The sequence below is a fragment of the Rattus norvegicus genome, chromosome 10, assembly GCF_021556685.1.
Source record: "Rattus norvegicus strain SHRSP/BbbUtx chromosome 10, alternate assembly SHRSP_T2T, whole genome shotgun sequence".
Lineage (NCBI taxonomy): Eukaryota > Metazoa > Chordata > Mammalia > Rodentia > Muridae > Rattus > Rattus norvegicus.
In genome coordinates, this window is record NC_141543.1 from 52,586,375 (window position 1) to 52,611,825 (window position 25,451).

Consider the following 25,451-nt stretch of genomic DNA (forward strand, 5'->3'; position numbering starts at 1 on the left):
AAGTGCGGAGAGGGACTTTCTTTCTTCTCCAGTGATATGCTCCTTCATCGACTGCCCATCAATGGAGGTTGGGCCAGTGAGAACACAGGGAAGACTTCCAGAAAGAAACAACTAGATGAGAACGGAGGCTCTAGGACTACATCTCCCAGAAAGCCCCGCACTGGCGCGCGGGCGCCCCCTGGACGTGGCCAGCAGGAAGGCGCCGGCGGGATCGCTAGGACCTTCCCCAGAGCATCCGTGAGCTTGGAAAGCCGCGGTAGCTGCGGGCTGCGGCGGCGCGGGAGTCCTGTGCGAGAGAACCACGGCAGGTGAGTTGGAGTCCGGGCTGCTCGGTCCTCTGTTTCTCAGCTGCCTTGTCTCAGGTCTGGCGAACAAGACGGGGTGCAGGAGTCCTGGCTCGGGGACGTGGGGCTGCCCTTCTAGAAAGACGCGCTGCGGTCCTGGGTACCCAGGCGGAGGGCAGCGCAGGAACCGCGCTGCAGGTGGGAACCGCAGGTGGCCGGCCCTTCCCTCGGGCCGCGGGTTTGGCGCAGCAGCCTGGCGCGGGGGCCAGGTGGCTCAGCCGGCTGTGGCCCTGGGGAGCCCCAGCCCTCCGGACAGGTGTGTGCGCTTCTGCGGGACTCGGGTGCCCCGGAGTATTCGTCCACAGAGCTGCTGCGCCGCGGTCCAGATGATCGCCTAGGGCTCGGGCTGAGGGTCTCCAGGACGCCTCGGAGCGTGGGGAACTGTGTGGATGCTACTGCGTGTCCCCGTGGTGCGCAGCCTAGTGTGAGCGCAACAGTGCCGGTCTCTTTTCCTTAATGCCCTTGGAACAAAATTAGTGTTATGTGTTTTTTTTTTTTTAAACAAGTTTGACTCTGAATATCTTAGTTTGATTTTTTTTTTTTTATGGGAGCTCCATACGCCAGCACGCAAGTTTATATAATAAGCAGTATACGCTTTGCGGGGGGGGGCGGGGGGGATCCCATTGAAGGTGCTCTTCCTTGCCCTCTATCGGATGAATTATGTCGAACTGGTTGACATGGGTATCCTTTAGTAACTGAGGTGGCTGGAGGCGAGAGATAAAATGTTTTTGAGTGAAGTCACGACCGAACCCTTCTGATCAGTTTTTGGTTTCATAGATTTGGTTATCCAGTTTCAAACACGGTGTTATTTCAACGTTTAAGACGGAGTTGGAGGGTGGAGACCGAGGGCTGTCAATCCTAATACCCTAGTCTACGGAAAATAGCTTTGCATGATTAACTCAAAGCCATCAAGTTTGCTTATTGATTATTTTGAGACAGGGTCTTGCTAACTATCACAGACGAGCCACCACACCCGCAGTCATTTTGTTTGTGTTTTTGAGACAGTGTATCCCTAGGCAGTTCCGGCAGGTCTGAAAGTGCTATGTGGCCCTGGACCCTCCACCCTCTGAGCATTGGGAATTTCAGGAGTGAGCCACACACTTGGCCAAAGAAAGCATTTTTAGAGCCAACTCCGCGGCGAATCAGTTTTAGTGGTAGCTTTTAAGTTGACTTGTGAATATGCTAGGTAGATAACTTCATTGTTTGTTAAGAAGCACCATAGGACAGTTCTGTCTTGTTTGGTTTTAGGGAAATGTTCCCCTGTCTTTCCTGCAAGTGGGCTCTGTTGTGTTAAATGTATTTCTATTCATACCTGATTTCTTAGAGTTTAAAAGTCAGAGAAGGCTAGGTTACCCTCCCCCATACTTTTGTACAGCATGCAGGTTTCCTTCTTTAAAATTTCTAGCACATTATTATTTTGCTGGCTTTCCTCACTAGACTCCTATAATACTTGAAAATGATTTTTTTTTTTTTGGAGCTATGCATGGTGGCTCATGACTGTAATTCCAGCACTCCAGACTCAGGCAAGAGAATGAGCTTGGGGCTAGCCTGTGCTACATGGCAAGACCCTGTCTCAAACAAATAGTAACAACAAAACAACAACCGAAGACAAACAGAAAAACCCAGTCCCAACCCCAACAACAAAATCTCACCTAAAATGGATGTTTGGTTTGTTTGGTAGATCAAACACTAACGTTTTCTTCAAGGTTGGTAAGAAAGAAGCTTTGCTGGGAAGTTTTCCTCCTCCCTGAAGTTAAGCTTGTGCTGTTCACAGTGATCCTGCTGGGAGCTTCTGATCATTTTCTGTGCTTTGGACAGAAGAATGATCTGTTCCTTGAAGTCTGGCAGAAATTGCCTACAGACTGCCCAGGCTGCTGCTGGCATGTTTTAGAAAGCTGACAGCAGCACTCAACAACCTTCTCTCTCACTTGTGTCAGTGACCATTGATTGTTTGCAGCCGGCCTGTTGCTCTAGTCATTTTGATACTCATTATTGTCTCAGGAAATCATGAGCATTATTGATAATCAGACTCTTAGCCTATGGTACTTGCTCTCAGTTCATACATTTATGATGAGTTATTATTCTTATTAATACCAATGCTTTGTGGCTTCTCTTTTCCATCCATCCTCTTGTTAGTGTGTAATAATTGTACAAAATAATGGCTTCCACGTATTTTCTTGCATGTATATGAAGTACTTTGGTCACACCCACCTTTTTTTTTTATTGGTCAGTCTTACTTATGATTGCTTCTTTCCTGGACGGTTCCAAAGAATCCGCTTTTGGACTTACTGATTAATGCTATTATTGGTATCTTCCTATGTTACCAACTTCTGTTATTAAACTTTGATTCTTTCTGCCTATTTGAATTTATTGTGTTCATGTTCTGGTCCCTTTGAAGTGAAAGCGCGAATCCTTTATTCAACTGTTTGGCCCTTGTGCAACGAAGGTCCAAGATGTCCAATTTTGCCCTGTGGCCTGAGCTGTATTTTTACTTTAACCCTGGGTTAGGCTTTGCTGCTGCTGCTGCTGTGGTCTTGTAAGATGGTGTTCATCACAGTTAGCAAACTGACCTACCTACCTGTCTGCCATTCTCCTGTTTTCTGTCACACACTGTCATTGTGAGAGTATTTTCCTTCTCCTTCAAATACACTTTTATTTTTCTTTTTTTCGGAGCTGGGGACTGAACCCAGGGCCTTGCGCTTGCTAGGCAAGCACTCTACCGCTGAGCTAAATCCCCAACCCCTCAAATACACTTTTAAAAATCTCATTCAGTCACGATAAACTGGTGATAATATCTGAGAATACCTTTATTTTGTCTCCACTTTTGGATTTGGCTTTCCCCAAGTTCCCTTTTAAAACTAATTTTGGAGGTGTGTGTGTGTATGTATGTGTGTGTATGTGTGTATGTGTGTGTATGTGTGTGTGTGTGTATGTGTGTGTATGTATGTATGTGTGTGTATGTATGTGTGAGTATGTGTGTGTGTGTATGTGTGTGTATGTGTGTGTATGTGTGTGTGTGTGTGTGTGTGTGTGTGTGTGTGTGTATACGGGAGGACACCTAGTCAGACTCAGTTACCTGCTTCTACCATGTAGGTCTGGGGATGGAGCTCAGATCAGCAGGCTTTGCAGCAGATGCCTTTAGAGCTGTCTCGCCGATCTCTGCTTTAACCCACGAATATTTATTTTGACTACTAATAGTTTGGGCCTTCCTGTCTTATTTTGTTCTGTTGCTTATTTTTATTTATTTCTAGTTGCCGCCCCTTCTTTTTCCCACCCACCTTTTGCTTCAGGTTTTTTGTTTGGCTTTGCTTTGTTTAGTTTTTTGAGACAGGGTCTCACTATGCCATAGAACTTATAGAGGTCCTAAGCCCTGGGATTAAAGTACATACATCGCTGTGCCTGGCTAGATTGAGTTTCTATTCCATTTTTATCTGACTCAAGACTTGAAGTTAAATATATTCTTCTACTCTATATATGGTTAGGCACCCATGGATTTTGTGGCAACTGCTCATTGCAATGCAAGCATAAAGGTATGCAAACTATAAATGGGTATTTCAGTGAATTTTAATAACCGGAACCAGTCCTCAACATAAGAAGCAACGTTTCCTTCGCTCTAGAATCTTCCTCATCCCCAGCATTTTGAGGTGAAGGAGGCACGGCTACCTACTGCAGCTCAGCAGCCTAAGGAGTTGGAGAGTCTTGGGGACCTTGACTCAGGTCCAGCTCAACATTCATGAATCGATACTGAAAAATAACTTCAGGGCCAGGTTTGAACGTTTTATTAAAGGTATTTTAACATAGGCTTAGACTTGAGAAAGAGAGGAACGTAAGACACGCCCAGTTGTGGGTGTGGCTTCAGGAGGGAGAGAGCCCAGATCAGTGTTTTTACAAGTCATGCCTAGGATTTTGTTGGGTTTAAAGTGACTGTCCTGTCACCACGTGGTTCCTGGGGGAGACCTGACAGGTTTACGGTTGATAAGGTTAAAGTCTCGCCCATAGGGATGCAGGAAGGCAGGATGTCTTTACACAAACAAGGTGAAATTTTGCTTGAGATCCTCTGGCAATGGCTGTGGGAAGGGGCGATGGCCTACCCAGCATCCTGTGCGTTCAGGCTGCAGCCTTTGGCAGCCTTTACCACAGGGTTGTTCACCTCTCATGGCTCCCTTAGAACAGCTCATCATGAAGGATAGCCACTGTTTGGATTACTAACTCAGAAATTTAGTTTTGCCTGCTTTTCTGCTTTGTGCTAGTGGAAGCACGCACTCTGTGCCCTTCTGTGCCCGGCTGCTTCCTACCAGCGCTACCTTTGAGAAATCCCTCCATGCCCTTTGGGGAGCATGGGGTAGGTTTACAGGGACATCTGTCCACCCTAGATAGGTCACCAAGAACGAACCAAAACACCATTCCACTAGGGTCCCCCTTGAGGAACCAATGGGTTTACTGGGCTGACTCAGTGAGGAGTTACTTACAGAGGTGTAGGTAACCCCAGAGCAGCTGGACCACACTAGGCTCCACTCCATTATGGATGGTTGATCCATGGATGGTATTTAATGGATCCCCTCTTTCAACTTATCTTCCACTCCAAAATCACTGCATCTGGAGGAGGGCAGAAAAGAGTTAATAGATGGACTCCCCAGTGAAGACCTTCCCTTCCTCCATCTAAACAGAATACCAAGATCTCCATTCCAGTCACCGTAGACCTGGCTGTCCCGGTACTGTTTTGCTCAGGTGTTGTCATGGCTACCAGACTGTGTTAGTCTCTGTTCTAATATGGCAGGGAGGTGAGCACATTGTGCATAGAGGAAAAAAGCCTACTACACACACATGTGTGCACATCCATAAAATAAACAGCCATTCTGCTATGACCGATGGGGGCAGTTTGTAGTTTTAGACTATTGAAGACAGCGTTCTAGTAACTGCCTTTTGTGGGATAAATGTATGCATTTCTGTTGATCGTGAGTGGATCTAGGAGTAGAATACACTGGGTGTGAAGAGGCCCAGTACCCACTCCCACCCTCTTTATCTCCCCTCACACTAAGCAAGGCCTCTCACACCAGTTACACTTCCTGCAGAATGCTATCGGTGTTCAACAGAGCTGTGGTGTGAACATGCTGTCAGAAACACAGACAGGCAGGCTTGTGTCTTTCCCCAGTGTCAGGATTTACTAAATAATAATCAGTTTGCACAAGGATGGCATTTTCACTGGCAGTAGATAGCCCTGGCTGAGCCAACCAGAGTCTCTATTTCCTTTCTTTAAAAAACCCAAAAAACTATAACATTTTATTTATTTGTGTGACTGTATGGGAGTCAGCTCTCTCCTACCATTTATGTCCTTAGGATGAAACTCAGGTGGCCAGGCTTGATGGTAAGGGTAAGCACTTTTACCCATTAGGCCATATTATTCCTAGCCCTCACTTTTTAAAAATTATTTTTGCTTTATTTTATGTGTATGCATGTTTTGCCTGCATGTATGTTTGTGTGCCCCGTGCACACTTGTTACCCATGGAGGCCAGAAGCAGGTGTTGGTGTCCCTGAAACTGCAGTTACAAATAGTTGTGAGTCACCGTGTGGGAGCTGGAAATGAAACTTTTTTTTTTTTCGGACCTGGGGACCAAACCCAGGGCCTTGCGCTTGCTAGGCAAGCGCTCTACCACTGAGCTAAATCCCCAACCCCTGGAAATGAAACTTAGTCCCCTGGAAGAGCGGTCATTCTGTGGAATCATCTCTCCAGCCCTGTGCTGGAAGACAGAAGATCAAGTTGACCATGTCAGCAGTATATACTGAGCTGAGCTGAAGGTCTGAGACAGTGGGGAGTCCTCTGCCTTTTGGACCCTTGACACACTTCACAGAACAGTCAGATGGTGGTGGTGGGGTTGAGGTAGGGGGATTGCTTGAGCCCAGGAGTTCAAGGCCAGTATAAGCCACAAGGATTTTCTGTCCCCCAAATTCAAAACAACAGAAACAAAAATCCAAAGCAAACAAAAATCCCAAAACACATGCAGAGACACAACCAGACAAAACAAAAACAGAGCAGAAAACCAACAGCATGTGCTAGGGATGTGGCTCAGTGGTAGACTACTGTCTGACATGTGGGAAATATGGTAAATAAACCCCCAGCAACCTCTGAAGCAAAGTGTGGTGATTCTTAGTGTTTGTAACCTGAGAGGTTTTTCTCCATCTGATGAGAAGCCATAAGTTTATTAATGTTGCAAACCGTTCAGGTTTCAAGCCATGCTGAGACCCTCTGAAACACTATCAAAGGATCCTTGCTTTCAGATGGTTATATTGTTATCTGCAGTGTTTACGGCCCTTTTGCTCTCTCTCCATACATTTGCTTGTTCTCTCTCTCTGTCTGTCTCTGTCTCTGTCACACACACACACACACGAGTTTTCACTAGCCTCTTCCTCTTCGTTCTGCTCATTTTCTTGTATGTTTAAAACAGCTTTCTCTTCAACTTTGGGTTTCCCAGCAGCTGCTAACTGTGCTTGCTGAGATGAATTATCTTGGCTTCCCCTAACATTACATGGGTATCTAAAGCAGGGCTTGTGTGGCCATCTGGTTTTGTGATGACAAAGAGAATACTACTCTTAGATTTCCAGATGTGACTCTGGTAATGCCTGTAGGCTGTGAAAGTCCCAATCTGGACCCTGTCCTCCTTGCTTTCCTTTCACACTGACTCCCTTTTCTTCATGGACTTTGGCTGCCAGCATCTGCACTCCTGTAGAATCTCGTTCTTCATGCCTTGATTGATACCTATCATCATTGTCAGATTCTCTTCCAGACTCAAGATGTCTGTATTCAAGCAAGAACTTGCAGGAATTCAAGCATAGACCCAAGATGTCTGTGTTCAAGCAAGAATCCAAGCAAGAACGACTTGTCTTGGAATTTGATGGTTCTCGTTTCCTTGCCTGTTCCGTTTACTGGGGCTTCCTCTCAAGACTGCTGAATTGTCATGTGCTGTTGAGTGGGCTTGTGTTTGGAGTGTTTGGTGGACTGTGGGTGACTCAAGCTGTGTGGGAAGGTTCTGCCACTCCTAGCCTTCCCAGCTGCTGTTTCCTAGTGACTGGGTGGCTGGATTCTATCCTTGTCTCTCTTTCTACACATTTGGAACCTGGATGGTACGATCGATTTGTTTTCACTGCCTGACGGCTTGGTCCCAAGCTCCTGGTGCGGTTTAGTGGTTTGCCTAGATTGTCTGGTTCTGAGGACTCTTGACATTGCCGGAATGCCTTAGGCATTTAGCTTGGCCACTGGCACTGTTTCCTGTTTTCTAGGTTTATTATTGATCAAGTGTTTTAAAAATAATACTTCTGTTATTCTAGGTAATGTGAAGCCACTTGAAAGGCAGCAGGATATGCTTAGCCCATCATCTTGGTCCAAATCTTTTATCCTGAATTTATTTCTCCCGGGACCCAAGGCCACCTGCAGATTTGGTGACTCATTCACCATGGCTCACAGGTCTCAGCATGGCCGTGCTTTAGTTCAGTAAGAGGTCACCAAGAAACATTAAAAGGGGGGAGGTGCACAGAGCCATGTCTGCAGGAGCCAGACCCAGTTTCCAAGAGTCTTCTCTCAGTTGGTTACGAAAGATGTGCTCAATTCCCCAGCAGAGAGCTGTGACCTGATGTCTACCTGGGAAGCTCACTTCACACTCAGTGTTAAGGGAGGCAGGTTCTAGGGATTGGCCATGTAGATTCCTGACATTCATATAACGCATTCCAGCCCAGAAGGAAGCTATATATCCAGTATAGACTAGTGGCTAAAAGCTTGCCATTGGCATGGTGGAATTCATCTTTAATCACTGGGAGGCAGAGGCAGGTGCATCTCTGAGTTTAAGGCCAGCCTGGTCTACACATTGAGTTCCAGGTCTGTCAGTGCTACACTGAGAAACCTGTCTCAAAACCCCTGGAAACAAACACTGCTATGCTCTTACCAGATAGACAGTGAGAACTCTCCCTTCCCAAGAGCCATTCAAGAGTCAATGCTGCCTTTTGTTTACTTTTTAATTTGCACACAGTATAACACATTTCCTTGTGGTATTTTTTACATTTGAGTTTGGTCAAGCCTCCCTGCACCCCTCTCTTGGTTTAAACCCTGCAGTTTCCTTATCTCCCTTGACTTCCTTTACCCCGTCACCTCTTCTCCCTCTTCCTCCCAGGCCTCTTTAGTATTTCCTGGCCTTCACCCACACTCCACTCACTCCCAATAAACATAGAAAAGTGAGAAGCTAGAATCCATATGTGAAAGAGAACACACAGTGTCTCCTGTACCTGAGTCTCCTCACTTAATGTATTCTCTAGATTTCATTTTCTATCTGTTGTGCGTAGAGCTGTAAGGATCTGAAAGCGTCTCTGTGGCAGGATAGAGAGTCCTTAGGGTATAAGCCCAGGAGGCATAGCTAGAGTATGGTAGTTCTATGTGTAGTATTTAAAACAACTTTTATTTTATGTGTATGAGTGTTCTGTCTGTGCACCATGTGCACTCCTTGTGTGCACAGAGGCCAGAAGAGTTTTGGATTGGCTGGAAGTTACAAATGCTTGTGAAACACCACGTAGATTCTTCAGGTTGAACTCTGGCCCTTTGGGAGAGCAACCAGTGTTCTTAACTGCTGAGCCTTTTCTCCAGCCCTGTTTTTGTTTGTTTGTTTGTTTTTGTTGGGTTTTTTGGGGGGTGTTTTTGTGGGGGAGCCTCCATACTGATTTCCACAGTGGCTGCACTGGCTAGCATTCCTACTAACAGTGAAGAAGGAAGGGTTCTTATGTTCCTACACCCTCAGCAAGTTTGCCCTTTAAGGACCCTTTAAAGAGCAGCAGGCTCAGGCTCTGCTCTATTAACTTCTCGGCAAAAGTTTTCTATTTTCTTCAAAGAAACATGGATACAGGATGCTTGGAAATGACTTCTGGGAGATGATCAAGTGTTTTTCACCCCTAAGAAGAGTGAAACATTTGTAACTGTTTAGGTGTAAATGTTAATACTTGCACATATTGGTGCCTAGGTTGGGGGTTATAACTCCAAACATGTTTGGGACTAGAATATGTGAGGGCCTGCGTTTGATCCCTAGCACCAAGAAAAAGCAAAACAAGACACAAAGTATGATTAAAGAACAATTTCTTGACTTGGAAAAAGTTCCATAGTGTGGTGCATGTTGTGCAGAGCATGGAGGAGCCAGCATTTAAAAGAAAAATGATCTCGCCCTTTCTTGGCTACTGTGTCCACAGGGGCACCACACAGCACAGAAGTCACGTGTTTTCCATTGTTTGATTGCCTCTCCCCACCCACTTCATGGTCTCCACTCACCCGCACTTTGGCTCTATCTCTAGTCCTATGACATCTCTCTTCCCTTCTTCTCTGGTCACGTGGCAGACCCCTCTTCCCTTCTGCAATCGTATCTCTCCCTCTGAGCACGATTGCTCAGCCTATTGGGAATTCTTGAGGACTGAGCAGCCCGTCATAGCTGTTGGAGGGCAAGTCTGATCACTGAGGCTTTTCCTGTAGCCTCGCTGTACAGAGAGTGAGCATCCAAAGCCAGTAGCATGCTTGGCAGAGCTGGTAATGGCCTGGAGCCAGGGCCTTGGGGGAGCAGTGGCTGCAGCTCTGGAGCACCCAGCTCTCCCCACCATGAGGGATTGTGGTCATCAGTCCTGGGGCTGCTTTGTTCTCAGTCTTTTTGGTTAGCTTTCACCAGGTTGAGTTGGTCCCATTATATGATAATTTCTGCTGACCTTGTCCCAACTGTGCCCTGGAAATAGAATGTAATTGTACCTTAATAAGCTTGCTTGGCATAAGACACAGCAGCTTCAAGACCTCCAGGTCCCAAACTTACTTGTCTGCTTATCTTCTGATCCCCTGGTCCTCTCAGGACCCTATCACTGAAGGACAACCTGCTGGCCTAGGTCACACACCTAGTTACATGCTCGGGGCTCTTCTGGCTTACAGTTGGTGTTTATTGATGTTAATTAGTAGCACAGCTAAAAGGAAGCAGGAAGCAGTGCTCTCCCCTTTCTGTCCCTTGTTTACCACACACCTGATTTTTGTTTTGTGCTGAGCATGGTGATTTAAAGCTGTAGGCTGACATTGTCTGTGAAGGGTGTCTGGGCTCTGTCTCCAGCAGGTGGTATAATTAAATGTTTGCATTTGAGAGGCCTTTTGAGGTCATGTAACTTAAGTATGGGCTTAGATTGTCAAATCATAATTTTAAAAATCAGTGTATATTAATTGTACAGAGTAGTGGTTTTCTCCTCCTTCCCTCCCTCCATTTCTTTTTTTTTTTAATTTTTTTTATTTTTGCTTTGTGTGCATTCGTGTTTTGCCTGCACATATATCGGTGGTTGTGGGATGTCAGATCTTATGGAACTGGATAGTTGTGAGCCACCATGTGGTTGCTGGGAATTGAACCCTGGACCTCTGGAAGAGCAGCCAGTGTTTTTAACCACTGAGCCATCTCTCCAGCCCTCTTCCATTTCTTTTTTGAGGCAGGGGCGTGATATGATCCCTTCCTACGGAGATCAGGCTGGCTTTGAACTCACGGAGACCCAGCTTGCCTCTTGTAATGGTTTAATGTGCTTGGCCCAGGGGTGGCACTATTAGGAGGTGTGGCCTTGTTGGAGGAAGTGTGTCATTGTGGTCGTGGGCTTTAAGACCCTCATCCTAGCAGCCTGGAAGCCAGTCTTCTCCTGTTTGCCTTTGGGATGAGATGTAGAATTTTCAGCTTCTCCAGTGCCCTGCGGGCCTAGATGCTGCCATGCTCCAGCCTTGATGATAATGGACTGAATCTCTGAACCTCCTGTAAGCCAGTCCCAATTAAATGTTGTCTTGGTCATAGTGTCTGTTCACAGTAGTAAAACTCTAACTAAGACACCCCTGTGTCTGGGATTGAAGTGCTGTTACGGAAGGTGTGCACCACCATATCCACCTCTCGCCTTAAAGTCACAGTGATCTTTTTATGTCTGTTGAGTGCTGGGCTACAGGTATGTAAGACTCCAACTGGCTAAAGTCATTTTTAGAAAGACTCTGAGAATTACATTCCTTCGTGTGTGTGTGTGTGTGTGTGTGTGTGTGTGTCTGTCTGTCTGTCTGTCTGTGTCTGTGTGTGTGTGTCTGTGCCTTGGCATATGTGTAGAGATAGGAGGACAACTTGTGGGAGTTGGTTCTCTTACTGGACCATGTGCGTTCCAGAGATTGAACTCAGGTTACAGGCTTGCTGGCCAATGTTTCCACCAGTTGGTCCATCTCATTGGCCCAAGTAACAGTTTTCATCGAGACATTTTAATATATATAATACATGATTTTTAAATAATTTTTTCTTACTCCGTTATCCCTCCTTCACTCTCATCCCTTTCCACCTCTCCAACAGTCTCCTCTCTACTTGGGTGTCCCCCACCCTGCCAATCCAATTTGAGAGCAAGCATGCAAAGAAAAAAAGAATGTCTTTCTTTCTTTCTTTGTTTTTGAGACAGGGTGTCCCTGTGTAGCCCTGGCTGTCTGGGAACTTGCACTGTAGACCAGGCTGGCCTCGAACTCAGAGATCCACCTGCCTCTGCCTCCCAGAGCTGGGATTAAAGCACTGTCTGACTGATGATCTCTAATTTCAGATGTTTAAAAAAACATGATTTCACCAGTTCTTTAAAAAAAAAAAAAACAAAACCAAAACCTGATAATATTCCATTGTGCATGTAAACCGCATTTGACAGATGGGCACTTAGGCTGCACCTGTGATTCGGCTATTGCGATGAGTGTCCCTGTGAGCATGGGTAAGCAGATGTTTATGCTGAATGTTGATTTCAATCCTGTCAGACGTGGGACGGATGGGTCACCTCATAGTTCCTGACGCTCCACAATGATTTCCAAAGCGTTTGCTCTAACTTATGTTCCCACAGCGTTCCGTATGGGCCCCTTTCACCGCACACCTTTGCTGACAGCTGCTATTTTTTGTTTCTCTGATGAGGAGCATTCTGACTGGGAGGAGAGGCAATCGGGAGACAACTTCAGTGTACGCATTTGCATTTCTCTCAGGGCTAAAGCCGATAAACATGGCCGGACTGTGTGGCTCAGCAGGTAAAGGTGCTTGTTGCTCAAGACTGATGACTGAGTTTGATCCCCAGAACCTACAAAAGAAGAGGAGAACAGGCTCCACAAAGCTGTCCTCTGACATGTGCACTGTATGCACATATGCTCCCATCATATGCACGCAGTCTCTTACAGTAATAGTGGATAGAATACGAATTAGAAGCATTTTAGAAGGTGATGAACATTTGCTGTATTTATTGCTTTGTGTTCCTACTCTCGCGAAATCAAACGTGTCTGCTTGGTTAATTTACCCATTTCCAGATGGGCTATTCATCCTTCTGGGTTTAAGTTTTTGAGTTTTCTATACCTAATATGTTGAATATGTGTATATTAAATATGTTCTGGGAAAAACAGCTTTTCCCAATAGTTCTGGGAAATTGTATATCCATACCCAGAAGTCCAAAACTATGTTCCTTTCTCTCAGTCTATATAAAAGTCAACTCAGAATGTATCAAAAGACCTGAAACTCGCTCTCTTTTTAAAACAATTTTTAGACAGGGTCTCACTGTATATTTTCCTGGCTGGCCTGGAAATTGCTGTGTAGACCAGGCTGATTTTGAACTCATAGAGATCTACTTGCCTCTGCCTTCAAAGTGCTGGGATTAAAGGCCCGTAACACTACCCAGGCCTTCAGTGACCTTCTGCCCAAAGTCTGACAAACGGAGTTGCATGAAATTAAAAAGTTAGCTGGGTTGCTGGACCATACTTTTAATCGCTAGGAGGCAGAGGCTGGCAGATCTCTGTGAGTTTAAGGCCGATGTGGTCTACATAACAGGTTCCCAGGGCAGCCGGGGCTACATAGAGAGATCCTGTCAATATAGAGAGACCCCCTTCTCTCCCTCAACCCAAATTCTGCCTAGCAAAAGAAATAACTGAGTGGAGAGTCAGCCTATAGAACAGGAGGAAACTTTTGCCATCTGACCTTTGATGGGATTAATATCAACTTAACTTCCTGTTGCACTGCTCTGGGTGTTTACAGACTGTCCCCCGGGATTTCAGACTGTAGACTTGGCAAGCAGAATGACTTGTACTCTCCATGGGAAACAGAATGAATCAGATTCTTGGTCTTAGTGGTTTTTCCCTCTCGTTTTGCTAGTTTCTTCATTCATTGGTTCATATGTTTATTAGTTTCATTTTATCCCTCTGCCCTATCCTTACTCCCACACCCAGCCAACTCTAAATTTTTTTTTCTTTTTTTTGGAGCTGGGGACCGAACCCAGGGCCTTGCGCTTGCTAGGCAAGTGCTCTACCACTGAGCTAAATCCCCAACCCCAACTCTAAATTTTTAAAAAAGATTTATTTATTATATCTGAGTACACTGTAGCTGTCTTCAGACACACCAGAAGAGGGCATCAGATCCCATTACAGATGGTTGTGAGCCACCATGTGGTTGCTGGGATTTGAACTCAGGACCTCTGGAAGAGCAGTCAGTGCTCTTTTTTTTTTTCTTTTTTCTTTTTTTCGGAGCTGGGGATCGAACCCAGGGCCTTGCGCTTTCTAGGCAAGTGCTCTACCACTGAGCTAAATCCCCAACCCCCAGTCAGTGCTCTTAACCACTGAGCCATCTCTCCAGCCCCCACCCAGTCAACTCTAATATATTTTATGTATACATTTTTATGTTGCATATGTACTGATAAAGGTACTATTCTATGTGCATGGTTTTTATTTTAACACACACACACACACACACACACACATACACACACACACACATTTCAGGGTTCAGGATGACAAGCATGCTCTACCACACCTTTAACTTTAAAAGCCCACCAGGCCTAATGTTGAAGACTTTATCCCAGCTCTTCTGCCATTCTCCACCATGTCTGTGCCCTCCCCAGCTTCTCCCGTGGGTTTGGGGTTGCCAGGCCTCTGTGCTTGGTGCTCTCCTGTGGGTAGACATTCAGTTTGCTCCCAGGTCCCACAAAGGATGCTAAGTGAAGCTACCCCATCCTCCTAGGGATTTGTGCAGGGATTGCTTTGGGATTTTGACAGAAGAGAAGTCTTGCCTTGTGACGTACACCTTCTGTACCCATAGGTTCTGTAGTCAACGATTCAACTGATTGTGGATGAAAACAAAAAACCAGGACAACAGCAAACCAAACCCCAAAATCCAAAAATGCAAACCCTCAAGACATCCTCTCTGTACTAAGACTGCGTAGCTGTTTCTCCTTTCTTTATGCTTGAAACACAACACCAGTTCCACAGCATTGCATTGTGCCAGCGATGGCCGACAATCTGACACCACTTTACACGAGGTCTTCAGCACCCATGAATCTCTGCATGTGTAGTGGGGCTGGTGAGGTGGGGTCCTCTGTGGATCCTGAGGGACAACTGTGTTAATGTAGCCAGGTCTGCCACCTTGTTCTCCAGATGGCCTCCACCATGCTACCCGCCCCTGAAAGCACCCTAGGACTTCTCCTCCTCTTTTGTCACTAAGGTCAAGGTTATTTATAGTTTGAGAAACCCTTATCCGAAATGCTTTTAATGCTGAAATAGTTACATATACGGGAGCTATCTCGATGGCAGGAACTAAGTCTTGAAATTCATGTATGCTTCATGCATACCCTGTATTCACCACCTGAAGATGGCTTTCTAGAGTCTTAGTGTGTCTGCCCCTTGCCTGTGAGATGTCTCATTAGATCAGGCGTAGGATTTTCCATGAGTGGTATCATACCAGTACTCAAAAAAAAAAAAAAAAAAAAAAAGAGTTTGGATTTTGGATTTTGTACCAGGGAGGTTTAAACCCTGTAACAATCTGCTAATAAATACATAGTAAATGCCCGCTATGTGGCTGGTCTGAGATCAACACAAAGGATAAGACACAAATACTCTTAAGCTAAATGTCTGGGTCAGGAGGCAGATGAGAGAGCAGTCAGTTACAAAGATGTTAGAAGCCAGGACAGGGTGAACCCAAGGCTTGAAAGGTAGGAGCTGGGAGCAGGGCATGCCAGAGAACAGGTCCTGAGAGCTGGGGAGGAGCTTGGCGGGATGGGGCAAGGCCTTTTGTGCACTTCACCTGCAGGATCCAGTGTGGCTGGGTGGTGAGTTTAGGGTCTCTCTGGGTTGTTTGACCTTGAGGGGGATTGGGATAGGCGCAAAGGGAACAGTAAGTTGTCAAAAGCTGGACTGTAACAAACAGGCCGGGCACATGAGACTTACGCTTACGCATTTGAGCCTGGCAATGACAACCCTTCTGCTATTATAATGTGTCACAACGTAAGAAAACACAAACGCATCATGACTGGTTTATGATGTAGCAGTAACCCAGGTAGGAAGAGCAGAAGCCCATAAAAGTAAGCCTCGGGGAAGTTTCTGGACGGTGTGTGCACCAGGATCCTGAATATCAAAGGGTAAGAAACCTGGACAACATAGGTCTCCTTCCAGAAATGCAAAATATTTGACATTAGGACATATATTAGTTTAATACAGTATTCTAATAAAAGGGGGGGAGTTTCATAACCATCTCTGAAGGAGCTGGAAGGTGCTGGGTAGAACTTACCTGTCTCATGGCTGGCAGCCTCAGTTTGCAGTGGTCCCTGTTTTCATCTTCGTAGTCATCATCATTGTAGTCATTGTCCTCCTCCTCCTCCTCCTCCTCCTCCTCCTCCTCTTCCTCCTCCTCCTCCTCCTCTTCCTCCTCCTCCTCCTCCTCTTCCTCCTCCTCTTCCTCTTCCTCCTCCCTCTTTTCCTCCTTCTCCTTCCTCCTTCTCTCCCTCCTTTTCACTTTTCAAGGTTTTGCTTTGTTTAGCAGCAGCTGTGGGTTGGGGGGCACACAAGCCTGACCCTATGTTCCATTTGACCATGGGAGGAGACCCACAGCAGTGCTGGTAGTCCTGGGGGAGCAGCCAGAAGAGCTCAGCTAGAACCATTGGTTTCGAGGCTTTGTGTTCATTTTGCCTTCGGCCCCCTTCGATAGATTTCCTGATGTCCTTCCTCCGGAACTTGAGGCTGATGGTTCTTTCAGTTTTGCCCAAATTTGGGTTATTCAGAATGGCCTGTACACTTTCATAGGCTGAGATGACTTGCAGCTTTTTATTGATTTTTGTGGCCAGGTCCTTCTGCGTCAGGCCTTTGCTCTACCAGGGCCCCATAGGATCACTTTGCCCACCTCCAGGGTCACTCTGCCGTGATGCAGCAACTCTGTCTCTCGGTCTACCTTGGCTGTGTTTTTAGTGATGGGATGCTGCTTGTTCTGGCCAGCAGCCCGTTTCTTGGTTGTCTCCACTTGTCACTTGTCACTGAGCTCGGCCATGGCGCAGCGTGGGCGGCAGTCCATAGGCTGATCCGGCCGATGCTTGTTTGCCTTCTTAGCTTTGTGTTCTCTGTCCGTGTTCATCTGTTCTCATTGCCTCTGTGTGGGTCCATGTGGTTTAGGTTACTCACCCTCCCTGGTCTAGCAGCGCTGCTCATGCATTTCCATAGAATTTTTTAGCTATCTCGGTACCCCATGTCTTCCTTCCATAGCCGCTCAGCCCTGTGGCAGGCACTGGGGATACAGAGGAGACAATGTGCAAGTCATAAGCTGTGCATCCCTGGATCCTCTGCTCCGTCCACTTCTCTCTCCCCACTTTCCCTCTCTCCCTTTTACTTTTTTCTTTCCCTACCTCTCCCCTCCCTGTCACTTCTCCTTCTCTTTCTCCTATAAACATTATCAACTGCCTTTGGCCAGGCAGTAGGAGGCACCTGTGGAGTTTGGAACGTGTTGGAACATGTTTCCTTCCTAATTTTTGCTTTGGGAAGTGGTGCTCAGGTAGTCTCAGCTGTAGCTGTAGGATCCCAGTATCATTATCATCATCACCACCACCACCGCCGCCGCCGCCGCCGCCGCCGCCGCCGCCGCCGCCGCCGCCGCCGCCGCCACCACCACCACCGCCACCATCATCTCCTCCTCCTCTTCATCAGCATCATCACCACCACCACCTACCCCTCTCTTTCTTGGTCTCACTATGCCACACCAACTAACCTGGAGTTTGCTATTTAGGCCAGGGTAGCCTAGAACTCCTAGAAATCCATCTGCCTCTGTAGCTTGAATGTTGGGATAAAAGGTGTGGGCTACCATATATGGCCCTCTCCCCTTTTAACTCCATCCTTCTGCACGTACAGATAATGGAGGCATCCTGCTGTGGTAAGTCCCTGGGCTGGCTTGCCATTCCTTCTTAGCCCTTCTCCAGTCCTGCAATTAGTCACTGTGCTTACTAAGTCCCCTCGCCTGAGCTGCCCCTCCTGAACAGGGTGCAAGATGACGGTTTGAATGCAGCCTGATGTGCTCATAAATCTTATGGGGAAAACAGACATTGAATGACTATAACTTATGTCCATGCAATGATTCTCCTGTGTGTGTGTGTGTGTGTGTGTGTGTGTGTGTGTGTGTGTGTACATCTGTATATACATATGTGTGTGTATTTGTTGCATGTAGTTTTTGTTTACACCATTTTGTGCTCCTGGTCAGTCACACTCATACATCTACCTGCCCAGGAGCTATCCCAGATCTGCAAATAGAAAACACACACACACACACACACACACACACACACACACACACACACACACACACACAGAGAGTCTAGACACTTGGGCGGGTCAGCCTCAGGTATCACTCCTCAAGTGCTGTCTACCTTGTTATATGTACCCCACCTACAACTGCCCCAGTCAAGGTCTCTCACTGTTTGAGACTCTTTGATTAGACCAGGCTTGCTGGCCAGGAATCCCCAGGAACCCTCCTGTCTCTGTCTCCCCAACACTAGAGTAGCAAACAAGTGCCACTATGCTTGACATTTAAACCTGGCAGCATCTGATCCCCTGAGGACCAGAATTATGAATGATCGTGAGCCACCACATGGGTACTGGGCCCTCCACAAGAGCAGCATGTTCTGTTAGCCAGTCACTGTGTGCGGTGATTTGAATATGGTGGCACTATTTGGAGATGTGGCCTTATTGGAGTATGTGTGGCCTTGTTAGACTAGGTGTGTCACTGTGGGTGGGCTTTAGGCCCTCCTCCTAGCTGCCTAGAAGCCAGTCTTCTCCTAGCAGTCTTCAGATGAAGATGCAGAACTCTCAGCTCCTCCTGCACCATGCCTGCCTGGATGCTGCCATGCTCCTACTTCAATGATAATGGACTGAACCTCTGAACCTGTAGGTCAGCTCCAGTTAAATGTTGTCCTTATAAGAGTTGCCTTGGTCATGGTGTCTGTTCACAGCAGTAAAACCCTAACTAAGATACCAAGCCATCTCTCCAGTCTGTGCTTTTGCCTTTTTGTGTAGCTTTGGCAACTAAACTCAGGTCTTCATGTTTGCACAGGGAGCATTTGACTGACAGTTACCTCCTCATTCTCTTTCCCCCTCTCCTTCTGTCCTCTCCTCTCTTCCTCCTCTCCCCTCCCCCTCTCTGCCTCTCCTTTCTTTCTTCCTCCCCCATCTCTCTCTCCCTCTGTCCTCCCCCCAACCCCCAAGCAGGCTTTGCTTTGGGCACAGGAATTGGCCAGAATGAGCGAGTCCAAATGAGGACACAGACATGTACAGAGGGAAGTGGAGCTGATGAGGGGGAAGACTCTGCCTCACAGGAAAAATGGGGGAATAAAATGGTGGCCAGCAGGGCCCCCTCCCCTCTATGGCTTTCATTTTTGTGTGTTTATGTGTGTATACATATGGCGTACATATATGCAAGCCATGAAAAGGGACCTGGGAATTCCCTCCTGACTTTCTGAAGCAGTCAGCTGGCAGACACCTTTATGTCAGACTTCTAGTTTCCAGAGCTAAGAGAAAAGGCATAGCCACCCAGGTTTCGGTACCTTGCTATGGCCGCCCAGCAAATGGATACATCCGTGTCCCACTCTGCTCAGCGCCAGACAGCTGTTCCTCCTTCCATCCCCGCAGATTTCCTTACTCTGCACACTTCCTATAAGTGGGATCAAGTTTATGTTCTCCTCTGACTGGCTTTTTTCACTTGGTAGAGTAATTTCAGGGTTCATCCGGCTGGAGCATGTAGCAGCCTGCCGTTGCTTCATACAGAAAGGTAATATTCCAGCATCTACCACTGAGCTGCAGCCCCAGCCCTCATGTGTGAATATACCACGTTATTAGCCCAGTATCAGTTGGCAGATGTTAATAATGCTGCTATAAGGGCTCATGTTCTTAGGTTGTGGGTGTTTCTGGGTCTCCTCCTTGAAGTGCAGTGGCTGCTCAGATGGGAGCTCTGTGTTGAATCACCTGAAGACCTGTGGGGCACATCTGCAGTGTGACTGTATCATTTTGCAGTCTGCTACTAGTGAATGGCAGGTCTGGTTTTTGCATATCCTCACGTCATGATCTGACATTCCCAGCTGTCCTACAGGGTGTGCAGCGCTGTGGCATCGACTCATATGTTGTTTTTCCTCCCTCCTTTGTTTTCTTTTGGAATGGGTAAATGCCAGGCTGGCCTCAAACTGATGGTCCTCCCACCAACTGGATAGCTGGGATTATAGATACACACTACCATACCTACCTCATCATGGCTTTGATGTGTACTTCTTTGTTTTTCTCACACTTATTGGCCATTTATATATTTTTGATAGAAAACTGTGTATTCCTGTGGGCTTTTGATGTTGTTGGGTTGTAGAACCTCTTTATATATTATGGATATCAAACTCTTGAGTTACATAATTGGCAAATGATTTTTCCATTACTAGTTGTCTTTTCATTCTCTCTCTCTCTCTCTCTCTCTCTCTCTCTCTCTCTCTGTGTGTGTGTGTGTGTGTGTTTCTCTCTCCTCTTGCCTCCCCCTCCCTCTCTGAGAGAAGGCGTCAGTATGTAGTACCACTGCCTGCTCTGGCCTGGAACTCCTAGGCTGGCCTTGATCTCACAGAGATTTGTGCCTGCCTCTCAAGTGCTTGGTTTAAAACGATAGACCATCGTGTCTGGCAGTCCTATAATTCTAGCTCCTACATGTAAGTAATTGGTCCATTTTGAACAGGTTTGTATGATTCTTCTTGATAATTAATTCCATGAGATCAAGGGATGCCTAGATTGAAAGTGCATGTCTGGGTGCAGTAGTGCAGAAATTTTCAGAGACAGAAAGGCTTGGACCTCATCAGAGGTTTAACTCATTGATGAGTAAAAATTGGGAGTGGGGAGCAGCGCATCAAAAATCAATCTCTTCAGATACACTCAGGGCCTTTTGACTATTTAGAGACAAGTTCGTGGTGACTTCACATGCCAGATATGAGAATGTGTATGGCATCTTTTATGTGCAGGTGGATGTATGTGTTTATATGTGCACATGTGTGGATACCAGAAGACTACTATAGATGTTGTCTTCTTCAGGATCACTGTCTGCTTCTGTCCAGACATGGTGTCTTGTTGAACCTTGGGCTCACTGATTTTGGCTAGGCTGCCCAGTGAATCCTAAAGATTCCTGCTCCACAATCCCTCCTTCTCCAGGACTGGGATTACTGATGTGTAGCATCACTCCTGGCATGGATCCCAGGATCAAGCACTTCACCGTCTGAGCTGTCTTACTAAGTCCTAATAGGACTTTCTTAAACCACAGGCATGATCGGCTGCGTGTTTTATGTGGAAGCTTGTGTTCTCTGTCTCCATTGCTAACCCCAGAAGCTCTCCTCTGTGTGACCAGTTCCAAGTGTTCCTGGTGGTCTTTCCCTATAACCCTCAACCCCCAGGATACCCCCTTTTCTCAGAATGTCCTTCCCCACATTGCATGCTCAGAGTAAGACAATAGAAAGCCTGGGATTAGTGGACGTAGGACAGGGCGTTTACAACAGCTATTTGCTCTTCTGGGGTGGACTGGTCAACATGGAGTTGGCATCAGTAAAAAAGGAACCTACAATTACTGTCATGAGCTTCAGATCTTGGCAATGCCAGTGGCTTCTTTCTGGATTGTTCTCAAGGACAAGAGACTCTGGTTTCTGTCAAAGTGGGTTACTATCTCAATGAGGTCTACCTATTCCCAAGCTAACCTGTCTGCTAGGGTGAGTATTCACCTTCTCCATGGGGGCCGATTTTATGTTTGCCAAGGGGTGACTGCGAGGTCAGTGCAGTGGAAGCCCCAGACTCAGCTGAAGAGCGATCTGGCCCAGCCCCCATGGTCTAGGACCATCGTGACAGCTTCTTGGTGTAGTCATTGTGCCCTCTGACCTTCACTGCCCTGTCCTTCGGTTCTACTGGGTCTACTGGCTGAGAAGTAGACTTGGTGGTTACTCTAGACTCCAGTTCTGCAATTGGCTTCAGCCTGTTTCCAAGGCTAGACCTGCCAAGTCCCCAGATCACAGTCAGGAGCAGGGATGAAATGCAGGAACTACTGGAGAGAGGAGCTGTCTTTCACTGTATTGCCAGGTGCTTCTGCTGCAGAATGGCCAGACCTCACTGCAGGCTAAATGTTATAATAATTTTGTTTCCTTTCTGTCTTTAAAAAATGTATTTATTTTTATTTTATGTGCATGGGTGTTTTGCCCACACATAAATTCACTACATACATACAGTGCCCTAGGAGGCCAGAAGAGGGCATCAGATCCCCTGGAACTTAAGTTACAGATGATTATGAGCTACCATGTGGATGCTGGGAACCCTGATCTTTGTGTATTCTTATTAGTGTGTGTGTTGTGGTGGGGTGGGGAATTAAACCAGGACCCTGTTCATGCCAAGTACATTCTCTACCACTGGGCTACACCCCTGTGGTCCAACAAGTGCCTTTTCTGCATTAATTGAGGTGATCGTGTCAGTCACCCTGTTTAACACGTTTATATGGTAGATTATATTTATGGATCTTTAAGTACTGATCCAACCCTTCATTTCTAGAATAAACCCAGTACATGGTTAGTTTATGTTTTGCTTTCATTTGCTGATACTGTTATGGGATCTGTGGAATTTTGTGTTTTATCTGTGAGAGCCATTTATGTTTTCATTTTTGTATGGTTCCTATCCAGTTCTTATAACATGGGATACTAGCTGCATAACACGAATCACATGTTCTGTTTTCTTCTGTTGTCTCAAGAATTCCCAGTAGACAGTGAATCAGTGAATTCTCCTTTAAACATGACAGAAGTTCCTCAGTGAGTCTCTTGGCTCAGAGATTTCTTAAATGGGAAATTAAGAATTTAATTTCAAGAAATTAGTGTCCTAACAAAACTTTTGTTTTCTGAAGATATTGTATATATCATACAAATATTATATAATAAATAATATATAAATTATATATTAATATACTTTATATTAATTTATAAATTATATCATAGAAATATATAATATAAACCATCTTGGTATAGTTACAAAATCATTTACTGTTGTTTTTATTTGTTAGGGAAGGGGCATAATTACCTAATGTGTCATCTGTAAAACTTTAAGGTTAATGTTTCTATTTTAAATCACACTCTCAATGTCTTAAGATAGTTATAGGAATTTCCAAATGACCTTTCCCCTGTTAGGTGAGTCAGTCATTTGTTTTTAACTGGAATTAGCCTGTTCCATCTAAGTCATCAAATTGATACACCAATCGGTTGCTCTGATCTCTTATCTTCCATACAGAAGTCTTAGAATGAGTTTCTCTCTGGTAATAGTAACCCTTATCTTTTCTCTATAAGATGTTTTCCAATTTTATTGATCATCAAAGAACTGGCACCTTATCTCATTATTTTTTCTGTTCTCCGATTTCATTCACTTTTTAAAGTATTTTCTTCTATTTGCTTTGAGTTTATTTGGTTCTTTCTTTCTAGATTCTCGAGGCAGGGCTGGGATTGCGGTTAGAGGCGCACATCTTTGTTGAACACTCTGTATTGCTTTGGCCATGCCCCACACATGCTCTAGGGGATTCTGGGACTTTTCTTTGAAGTCTATTTTGTTAGTTATCAACTAAGCTACCCTTCTTTCTTCATGAATAATGCAGAGACAGCTACCCATTCTTTATTTTCATCCACTCTCTGATGTTTAAGCTGAGTTTCTTACATCTTGCTTTCCCTGTTTAAACTGTTTATGTTAGCAAGCAAAGTTTCCCCCAGCATCTTCATCCGTTTGTGCCCTTACACTTTGTTTTCCACATTCCTCTTTCCATCCCCACCCCGGCTGCTTCCCTCTCTGCTTTCTTACTACATAGTTTACATAATTGCCCTTGCTATTTCGCACCTCCCTTAAGAGTCCTTCGTTCTTTCATGATCTGCTTTCTAGTTCATGCTTCCCTAACATGCATGCATACCCATGCCCATATACCAAATTTAAATTCAGTTTCCACATAGGAGGGGAAGGGTGGTATTTGTTTAAACTTGTTTTTAAATCTGCTTTTCTAACTGTTATCTTTTTAGGTCATTTCCTCGTTAATATGTTGACAGTTCAGTAGGGCTTCCCTCTACCATGTCTTTTCATTTAAATCTTTGTTCTTGGATTTCCATTTTAATGTTTATTTTCTTTTTCTTGCCCTCCTGTGAACTGTTTGGGGTTTTTTTGTTTGTTTTGAGACAACGTATTATGTAGCCCTGGATGTCCTGGAACTCTCTATGTAGATCAGACTGCCCTCAAACTCAGAGATCTGCCAGTCTCTGCCTCTTGAGTGCTGGGTTTAAAGTGGTCCTTGGGCATTTTAAAATTTTATGTGTACACGGGTTTTGCCAGTAGGAATAGCTGTGCACTGTGTGTGTGCAGTACCTGCAGAGGCCAGAAGAGGGCGATGAATCTGCTGGTCCTAGAGTTACAGAAGGTTGTGAGCATCCCTGTGTGTGGGGCAGTGGACTACGCCAGGAAACTTGGTAAGGTTGAGCGGGTTGGAAGCCCCAGAACCTCTGGAATGATGGTAGGAGCTTCAACTGCTTCCCACCAGGTCTATGTCATGTGACCACAGCCCCCCATGGAGATCCTGGCCATCCGTCATGTAAGGGGAGCACCCCAAAGTCCCTCTACATGCAGATGAGGCATCCCTAACATCTCAGACCAAGCCAGTAGAAGACATCTGCTGTCAGACCCCAACCCATGCCCAAAATGTACACAAGATCCTATCCAGAAGGAATAAAGGTGTGAGAATTAGCCCATCACCCGAGAGCATCTGTCCCCTCAGAGCCATAACACTTCTGGGGAAGAGAACACTCTCCTGGAAAAGCTGCTGGAGGCTCCTCTGCACCTTGCTTGCTAGCTGAGCCTTCCACAGCTGACTCTACACAGCACAGCCCTCTCTCTCACCATAGCTGAAGGCTCCTGACGGGCCAGAGATTTCTGCAGATAGAGTCTGGTGTACAGACTGACACATAGGGTTGCTGGGACTCGAACCTGGGTCCTCTGGAAAAGCGTCAGTGTCCTTAAACCATTGAGTCATCCCTCCAGTCCATGTCTGAGTTATTCTCCATGGACTCATTACACAGCAGTATTCGTAGTTGCTGTGTCTATAGCCTTTGTACTTAACATATCTTCCCCTGGTGTCATTATTTTGTTACTGCAGGGATGTGTGGGAACTTCACGTCTCTTTCCCTCCCCATTTATAATGCTATACACGAGTTTAGAAGCGCGTCAGGGTTGTGATTTTTGTTTTTTGTTTTTTGTTTTGTCTTGTTTTTTTTTTTTTTTTTTTGCTTCAAGGGTTAAATGCCATTTGGAAATCTTGTGTTAGAGATTATTAAATTGTGGATATACTTTGTTTCCTGCCATTTCTCCCTTCTATATACTCTCTATTGTTTCTTTCTCACTGAGTGGGTTTTGTGTTGCACTCTTTTGTAGGGGGTTATAGGTGGGGGTACAGCCCAGCACCACATCCTCCCCAGAGCCTCCCCTTTAGGGCAGGACTTCTGGCAACCCATTCTCTGTTTTCCCTTATTGGAGACAGCCTTGATTTCTCTTTGATTCCTAATGGATACTTTCACAAGCCCATCGTAGGGCTCTGGCTTGATGGGTCTTTTCTTCCAACATTGGAAGTGTGTTGCTTCCTTCCAGCCTGCAGTTCCCGTCGGCTGTCAGCCACCGATGCGTTGTTTCTTCCCATAGTTCAAGCGGGGTTGTCCCGTCTTTCTTTTCCTTCTTATCCTCCTCTGACCTGTCTTACCGTGGGCCTCTTTGGGCCTTCCACTTGTGCTTTA

The 25,451-nt window shown here is 45.9% G+C and overlaps 1 protein-coding gene and 1 long non-coding RNA gene across 7 annotated transcripts in view; one reads left to right on the plus strand and one right to left on the minus strand.

Annotated features, from left to right (window-relative positions):
- Positions 1-228: 228 nt before the first annotated feature.
- Specc1 (sperm antigen with calponin homology and coiled-coil domains 1) overlaps positions 229-25,451 on the plus strand; it is a 274,496-nt gene continuing 249,273 nt past the window's right edge. For 2 of the 5 annotated variants that reach the window (XM_087571814.1, XM_087571817.1), the window contains exons 1-2: positions 229-308; positions 12,222-12,399. In XM_087571814.1, coding sequence (XP_087427940.1) covers positions 12,230-12,399 — 170 coding nt within the window. In that variant the 5' untranslated portion in view covers positions 229-308; positions 12,222-12,229. 5 annotated transcript variants of the gene reach the window in all.
- Positions 8,873-16,892, minus strand: LOC134480803 (uncharacterized). 2 transcript variants are annotated; one of them, XR_015631697.1, is made up of 3 exons: positions 15,911-16,892; positions 12,252-12,449; positions 8,873-10,084 (listed from the first exon to the last, which is right to left on the minus strand). It is a non-coding gene; the product is annotated as an uncharacterized LOC134480803 (long non-coding RNA). The 2 variants fall into 2 exon arrangements; XR_015631696.1 differs by having other exon boundaries at positions 12,055-12,449.